The sequence below is a fragment of the Phyllobates terribilis genome, unplaced genomic scaffold (assembly GCF_046119375.1).
Source record: "Phyllobates terribilis strain yellow unplaced genomic scaffold, ASM4611937v1 Scaffold_12__6_contigs__length_324123572, whole genome shotgun sequence".
In the NCBI taxonomy this organism is placed as follows: Eukaryota; Metazoa; Chordata; class Amphibia; order Anura; family Dendrobatidae; genus Phyllobates; species Phyllobates terribilis.
In genome coordinates this window covers 244,820,790-244,829,808 of record NW_027362772.1, presented here as the reverse complement: position 1 = coordinate 244,829,808, position 9,019 = coordinate 244,820,790, and the positions used below count along the sequence as shown (strand labels likewise).

At 41.8% G+C, this 9,019-nt stretch overlaps 1 protein-coding gene across 1 annotated transcript; it reads right to left on the bottom strand.

Moving 5' to 3' along the window:
• Positions 1-5,717: 5,717 nt before the first annotated feature.
• LOC141171775 (olfactory receptor 10AG1-like) lies at positions 5,718-6,665 on the bottom strand. Its single transcript, XM_073655417.1, has one exon. It carries the CDS (start codon positions 6,663-6,665, stop codon positions 5,718-5,720), a length of 948 nt encoding a protein of 315 aa, XP_073511518.1.
• Between the last annotated feature and the right edge of the window lie 2,354 nt (positions 6,666-9,019).

Sequence of the window (9,019 nt, the reverse complement as noted above, 5' to 3'; positions counted from 1 at the left end):
AAGACCAAGAGTCACCTCTGCTTCTGAGGATAAGTTTATCCGAGTCACCAGCCTCAGAAATCGCAGGTTAACAGCAGCTCAGATTAGAGACCAGGTCAATGCCACACAGAGTTCTAGCAGCAGACACATGTCTTCAACACCTGTTAAGAGGAGACTTTGTGCAGCAGGCCTTCATGGTAAAATAGCTGCTAGGAAACCACTGCTAAGGACAGGCAACAAGCAGAAGAGACTTGCTTGGGCTAAAGAACACAAGGAATGGACTTTAGACCAGTGGAAATCTGTGCTTTGGTCTGATGAGTCCAAATTTGAGATCTTTGGTTCCAACCACCGTGTCTTTGTGCGACGCAGAAAAGGTGAACGGATGGACTGTACATGCCTGGTTCCCACCGTGAAGCATGGAGGAGGAGGTGTGGGGGTGCTTTGCTGGTGACACTTTTGGGGATTTATTCAAAATTGAAGGCATACTGAACCAGCATGGCTACCACAGCATCTTGCAGCGGCATGCTATTCCATCCAATTTGCGTTTAATTGGACTATCATTTATTTTTCAACAGGACAATGACCCCAAACACACCTCCAGGCTGTGTAACGGCTGTTTGACCAAGAAGGAGAGTGATGGGGTGCTACGGCAGATGACCTGGCCTCCACAGTCACTAAACCTGAACCCAATCGAGATGATTTGGGGTGAGCTGGACCGCAGAGTGAAGGCAAAAGGGCCAACAAGTGCTAAGCATCTCTAGGAACTCCTTCAAGATTGTTGGAAGACCATTTCCGGTGACTACCTCTTGAAGCTCATCAGGAGAATGCCAAGAATGTGCAAAGCAGTCATCAAAGCAAAAGCTGGCTACTTTGAAGAACCTAGAATATAAGACATATTTTCAGTTGTTTCACACTTTGATGTTAACTATATAATTCCACATGTGTTAATTCATAGTTTTGATGCCTTCAGTGTGAATGTTCAATTTTCATAGTCATGAAAATACAGAAAAATCTTTAAATGAGAAGGTGTGTCCAAACTTTTGGTCTGTACTGTATGTAGTATAACGAAACTTATTAGTAATTTAATTAAAAACATAAGTTAAAACACATGGAAACTATTGAAAGGAACGCCGGTGTAACAGCACTAGTAACTTTATATAAAGCAAGTATAAGATAATATACAATAATAGAGATGTATGAATCTGACAAGATAAACTGGATTTTACCAAGAAATTTTATTTTCAGCTAATTTAATTTTTTGCAAATTGAATGTCCCTTATGTCCTGAGGTCTGGAGACATCATGGAACATAATAAATGTAAGATGTCCTGTAGTAATAAATAAATAACCAATGCTCACCTTGTTGCTCAACCCCCCCATAGATCCTTGGTGCCTCTTTTTACCACTACTGAACCCTTGGGGATCTTCACTCTAGACCAGGACTTCCATCTTTGACTAGGCTCTGGATGTCCCTGTGTAAGGGTCACGGCTCACGTCATAGCGTAAAGAGGTCCGATGTTTCAAGTGTTTTTTTTTTCACTTTTTCATTTTTACGAATCAATTTGTGAAGCACCTGGGGATTCCAAGTGCTCACTATGCATCTAGATAGGTGCCTTGGGGGGTCTAGTTTCCAAAATGGGGTCACTTGTGGGGGAGCTCAAATGTTTAGGCACACAGGGGCTCTCCAAACGCGACAAGGTTCCAATTTGTTAGCGGACTCCATGTCGCGTTTGGAGAGCCCCTGTGTGTCTAAACATTGGAGTTCCCCACAAGTGACCCCATTTTGGAAACTAGACCCCCAAAGGCACCTATCTAGATGCATAGTGAGCACTTGGAACCCCCAGGTGCTTCACAAATTGATTCGTAAAAATGAAAAAGTGAAAAAAAAAACACTTTTTCATTTTTACGAATCAATTTGTGAAGCACCTGGGGGTTCCAAGTGCTCACTATGCATCTAGATAGGTGCCTTGGGTGGTCTAGTTTCCAAAATGGGGTCACTTGTGGGGGAGCTCCAATGTTTAGACACACAGGGGCTCTCCAAACGCAACATGGTGTCCGCTAACAATTTGAGCCGATTTTCCATTCAATTTGTTAGCGGACACCATGTTGCATTTGGAGAGTCCCTGTGTGCCTAAATATTGGAGCTCCCCCACAGTGACCCCATTTTGGAAACTAGACCCCCCAAGGCACCTATCTAGATGCATAGTGAGCACTTGGAACCCCCAGGTGCTTCACAAATTGATTCGTAAAAATGAAAAAGTGAAAAAAAAAACACTTTTTCATTTTTACGAATCAATTTGTGAAGCACCTGGGGGTTCCAAGTGCTCACTATGCATCTAGATAGATACCTTTGGGGGTCTAGTTTCCAAAATGGTGTCACTTGTGGGGGAGCTCCAATGTTTAGACACACAGGGGCTCTCCAAACGCGACATGGTGTCCGCTAACAATTTGAGCCGATTTTCCATTCAATTTGTTAGCGGACACCATGTTGCATTTGGAGAGTCCCTGTGTGCCTAAATATTGGAGCTCCCCCACATGTGACCCCATTTTGGAAACTAGACCCCCCAAGGCACCTATCTAGATGCATAGTGAGCACTTGGAACCCCCAGGTGCTTCACAAATTGATTCGTAAAAATGAAAAAGTGAAAAAAAAAACACTTTTTCATTTTTACGAATCAATTTGTGAAGCACCTTGGGGTTCCAAGTGCTCACTATGCATCTAGATAGATGCCTTGGGGGGTCTAGTTTCCAAAATGGTGTCACTTGTGGGGGAGCTCCAATGTTTAGACACACAGGGGCTCTCCAAACGCGACATGGTGTCCGCTAACAAATTGGAACCATGTCACGTTTGGAGAGCCCCTGTGTGCCTAAACATTGGAGCTCCCCCACAAGTGACCCCATTTTTGAAACTAGACCACCCAAGGCACCTATCTAAATGCATAGTGAGCACTTGGAACCCCCAGGTGCTTCACAAATTGATTCGTAAAAATGAAAAAGTGAAAAAAAACAACACTTTTTCATTTTTACAAATCAATTTGTGAAGCACCTGGGGGTTCCATGTGCTCACTATGCTTCTAGATAGGTGCCTTGAGGTGAATAGTTTCCAAGATGGGCTCACTTGTGGGGGAGCTCCAATGTTTAGGCACACAGGGGCTCTCCAAACGCAACATGGTGTCCGCTAACAATTTGAGCCGATTTTCCATTCAATTTGTTAGCGGACACCATGTTGCATTTGGAGAGTCCCTGTGTGCCTAAACATTGGAGCTCCCCCACAAGTGACCCCAGTTTTGAAACTAAACCCCCCAAGGCACCTACCTAGATGCATAGCGAGCACTTGGAACCCCCAGGTGCTTCACAAATTGATTCGTAAAAATGAAAAAGTGGAAAAAAAAATACTTTTTCATTTTTACGAATCAATTTATGAAGCACCTGTGGGTTCCAAGTGCTCACTATGCATCTAGATAGGTGCCTTGGGGGGTCTAGTTTCCAAAATGGGGTCACTTGTGGGGGAGCTCCAATGTTTAGACACACAGGGGCTCTCCAAACGCAACATGGTGTCCGCTAACAATTTGAGCCGATTTTCCATTCAATTTGTTAGCGGACACCATGTTGCATTTGGAGAGTCTCTGTGTGCCTAAACATTGGAGCTCCCTTTCAAGTGACCCCATTTTGGAAACTAGACCCCCCAAGGCACCTATCTAGATGCATAGTGAGCACTTGGAACCCCCAGGTGCTTCACAAATTGATTCGTAAAAAAGAAAAAGTGGAATAAAAAATACTTTCTCATTTTTACGAATCAATTTGTGAAGCACCTGGGGGTTCCAAGTGCTCACTATGCATTTAGATAGGTGCCTTGGGGGTCTAGTTTCCAAAATGAGGTCACTTGTGGGGGAGCTCCAATGTTTAGGCACATCAGGGGCTCTCCAAACGCAACATGGCGTCTGCTAATTATCCAAGCAAATTTTACTATCAAAAAGTCAAATGGCGCTCCTTCCCTTCCGAGCCCTGCCGTGCGACCAAACAGTGGTTTTTCCCCACATATGGGGCATCTGCGTGCCCAGGGGAAATTGCACAACAAATTTTGGTGTCATTTTTTCTTGTTACCCCTGAGAAAATAAGAAAAATTGGGTCTAAAGTAACATTTTTGTGAAAAAAGTTAAATGTTCATTTTTTTTTTTCACATTCAAAAAATTCCTGTGAAGCACCTGAAGGGTTAATAAAGTTCTTGAATGTGGTTTTGAGCACCTTGAGGGGTGCAGTTTTTAGAGTGGTGTCACTTTTGGGTATTTTCTGTCATAAAGACCTCTCAAAGTGACTTCAAATGTGATGTGGTCCCTTAAAAAAATGGTTTTATAAATTTTGTTGGAAAAATGAGAAATCGCTGGTCAACTTTTAACCTTTATAGCTCCCTAACAAAAAAAATTTTGGTTCCAAAATTGTGCTGATGTAAAGTACACATTTGGGAAATGTTATTTGTTAAGTATTTTGTGTGACATATCTCTCTGATTTAAGGGCATAAAAATTCAAATTTTGAAAATTGATAAATTTTCTAAATTTTTGCCAAATTTCCATTTTTTTCACAAATAAACGCAAGTGATATCGAAGAAATTTTACCAAAAATCATGAAGTACAATATGTCCTGAAAAAACAATCTCAGAATCAGGGGGATCCGTTGAAGCGTTCCAGAGTAATTACCTCATAAATTGACAGTGGTCAGAATTGTAAAAATTGGCCTGGTCATTAACGTGCAAACCACCCTCGGGGGTTAAGGGGTTAAAATTCTTAATAAATAGTCAATAAATCAACATAAAAACAAAAAATATTCTAACAGGCTAACATTGATGTAGAAACATAACTGAATAGTGACACACTAGACTAATTTGGTAAAAAATGCTAAAATGTGAATTTAGCTAATTAATACAGACAATAAAACCGCTCACAAAAGGCCACGTGTTTAAAGTGACCCCCTGATCTAGTCCTGATTTTTCTGTAATGGATTCTCAATTATCCTTTCTGTATTTTCCATTGTTTCTCGAAAACCATTTTTCATTACAACTGGTGGTTGTATCAAAGGTTGTCATATTCACCACTAGTTAAAAAACAGATATTGAGATAATGAATTTGGAATTCACTTATATCCTATATATACAGTGTATAATTTTTCTTTTATAGATCCTCTCATAAACCATGTTTTACTGCAATTCTTGGTGATCTCAAAGAAGTGTTAGAAAAAATTTAAACTCTGGAGAAGACATTTTCACTAATTTATTTGGTTGTGTCAGAGAAAAGTTGTGTAGTAGTTACACCTGCAACATTTTCATAGTACCACCACTAATCAAGACCATATTTTAATGCGATGATTTTTTACATTTTATGTGTGTTGGCTTTCTTCTTTTCATATACCAGTAAAATCTCTCCAAAAGATCATGCCTTTGAGAAGGACCACTCGTGAGCTAGACCATGCTACTTTGTAACAGATCTTTAATTCCAATAAAATAAAAAAAATTCAGCACTCCAACTTCATCCATGGTGTTTTATTCACCAGGCTTGCAACATTCCATCAACAAAGGTCTTTGTCAAGATCTTCAATTCGACCATTACCTAAATCTATTGTCCTTCTTGTGATAGTTGACCAACATTCTAGAAGACAATTTTTTACTTTTCTCAAAAATGTTTCACTGAATATGATTTTAGGATTAACATAAAATATGTAAACTACACAGATCATTTCTGATCATTCTAAAGTGCTTCTTTAATGTAACATTTAATTTTTTTCACTGCATTTTTAACATCTTTATTCCTTAAAGTATATATGAAAGGGTTCATAAAAGGTGCAATAATGGTATAAATGAGGGACAAAAACTTCTCCTCACTTTTGCCATAACTTGACTTTGGCCGTAAGTACATGGTAGTGGCTGACCCATAGAACATGGATACAACTATAAGGTGGGAGGTACAAGTGGAGAAAGCTTTTTTCCTCATCCCTGCAGAATGGTGCTTGAGAATTGTCCAGATGATGTTCGCATATGAAACTACAGTCAATACAAAAGGTCCTATAATAATAATAAAAGTGATTATGAGCATGATAATTTCATTGAACTCTGTGTTATTACAGGCAAGACTCATTAATGGTGGAATGTCACAGTAGAAATTGTTAATTTTATTGGAGCTGCAGAATGGTAATGAAAATATGAGTGTGGTTTGTAGGACACCAACCATTGTTCCAATAAGCCAACAACCAACCACCAGCCTGATGCAAACTATTTTTTTCATAATAATATTATAAACTAAGGGATGGCATATGGCATTATACCGATCATACGCCATGGCGGCCAACATGTAGCATTCTGCACTGCCCAGTAATAGATAACAGTTCATCTGTGCAGCACAACCATAGAAGGTGATTGTTTTCTTCTGTGAAAGAAGGTTGACCAACAGATTTGGAATTATAGTTGACAGGTAACATATCTCCAAAATGGAGAAATTGGCAAGAAAGAAATACATAGGAGTATGAAGATTTGGGCTAAAATGATATAGAAGAATTATAAACATATGAGCCAACAGTGAAACCTTAAAGATGCATAGAAAAACCATGAAGAGGAAATATTGGATTTGAAGAACATCAGAAAATCCAACAAGGATGAACTCAGTTATTCTTGTATAGTTTGTTCTCTTCATTTTCTTCATTGGCTCAAAATCAAAAAGTAAATAAAAAAAAAATCCTGTGTTTACAAAAAAAATAAATTAATAAAAATATTAGATTCATTTAAAAGGGTTGTACGGTCACAGAAGAAAGATCTGTAGTCACTCTATGAGATCAAGTGCTGATTTAACACAGCTGGCTTCTCTCAATACTCTTCTATTGAGAGAAGCGCAAGAGTATAGTTGACCTTGACTGCAAGTATGCACGCCGATTACTTGTGGTCATGTACCCGCCACCTCAAATGGGAATACAGGGGAATTGTGACAGTGTGTGCATTGATTCAGCACAGTGATTTGGCAGCCTTCAGTCACATAGAGTAGCCTCAGGGCTTTCCTCTGAGACCAGACAACCCATTTGACAGAGGCGCACATATCACTGGTGCAGCTGCACCAGGGCCCGTAGGTGGAGCCGGGCCCTTCGACATTTGCGACTATTTCAGCTGGATGTGTAGACACATTTAGCGGAAATTTATTGTGGCGCAGGGTTCAGAGGGCACTGCAATACAAACCGCCAGCCAATCAGAAGATGGCAGCTGATGTTGGCATGCCCGTGACCTCATGACTAGAGATGAGCAAACATGTTTGGAAAACACTCAGTAATTTCAAAATCGACTCGAATATAGCATATTCGGATTCGTGCTTGGATCGCAGAGCATTTTTCTCAAAATCGGCAAAGTCAAGCACGAACACGAAAAATCCCTGGTTTCCTACACTGTCCTCTGCATGACAGCGTGGGAAACAGGGACTTTGATCTGTGGTAACATAGTAACTGCCAGTCACAGTGCTGCGGGTTTACGCTATCAGATGTCAGTGTGATCCCACAGCTGATGAAACTACTTTTCCCAACAGCCGGCGCCTGCTCTCACTGTTAACAGCGACCGCAGCGCCTGTGCTGAAAGTAAAAGAAAAAAAGTTAAAATGAATAAATAATTATTTAACTAAAAATACAAAACACATTATATTCACCTACACCTAATCCTCGATGCCCTTGTCCCCTGTAAAAAAACAAAACAAAAAAAACAGCATATACTCACCTTAACGCCTAATCCCAATGCCCATGTCATCTGTAATAAAGAAAAAATAATAAACCACCATAGCCCTCACCTATCTGCCGTAATCCAGATTGTCTCACAGTGATTGGATCATTGATAGAACAGCCACATCTGGAGATTTGAAAGCTCTCTCTGGCAGCCAGCGATACACTGACAGGAGCGTCATCACTCCCGCAGTGTATCACAATGAGCTGCCGTGAGAGAGGTCACATGAATTCATCAGCTGACAGGAAAAGGATCAGGATTGGGCACATTAACCCCAACAAGGTGACCAGGATGTAGGCACAGTACACCAGGAAGGGGACCAGGATGAGGCACAAGAGCCCCAGGAATGGGACCAGGATGAGGCACAATAACCCCAGAAAGGGGTACATTACACCAGGAAGGAGATTAGGATAGGGCACATTACACCAGGAAAGGGACCAGGATTGGGCACATTATTACTAGAAGCCTGTGTTATGGAGACGGTTGCAAACAACTTTATTAATAATAAAAAGCAACCGAACCCGGGGTCCGCGATGCAGCCTAGAAGACTGCGACCGAACACCTTCCTGGTAAGAATGTAAAATGACCAACTAATATATAAATCCCTCCAGTGTTACTGCACACCGAGACGGGAAAAGGGATTCGCACTATCTCCGTTAACTGCACGAGGGATGTGCGACAAATAACGTAGCCGTAGCCCTGTTAACTGTCCAGAGGCTACGCAGCAGACGCTAAGAAGTGTGTGTGACTCACGCCGGCGTATACGTGCTCCCAGCCGGTGTGCAATCGGACTGCGGAGTAACTCTCCACGTGGCTAACAGGCGGTGCCAGGAATACGGAGTCCGCAGTCTGCTCGGGGTGTATAGCGACCCCTTTGTCGGAGCCAGACTGTCAAATGGAACTACCTGCCTCCCTCCAGCTAAGACTGCCTCTCCCCAGCTAAACCTGCCTGTCTGAAGATAGAGGAGCAAGAGAGCACGTGGAGCTCAAACAGACAAGCGTTCACACATGAACACAACCTTATCTCAATGATCAGAGCGCGCCGCCATGCTTGTGGGCGGCCTATTTAAAGACTAAGCCCTGCCCACTGTCGCATTATTGGTCGCACTACTGATGACGTCACCCGCGGCCAATCAGGCGGTGCCAGGTCACTGGATCAGCTGACACCAAAGCACCAATCACGGTCCGACGTGTCACGGGCATGCTCAGTGCAGTGCATCCTGGACTTAGGCTGTAGCAGCCCTTGTTCCCCTCCGCAACCTATGCTTAACACTACTAGGAACAAGGATCCAAGAGATCGCC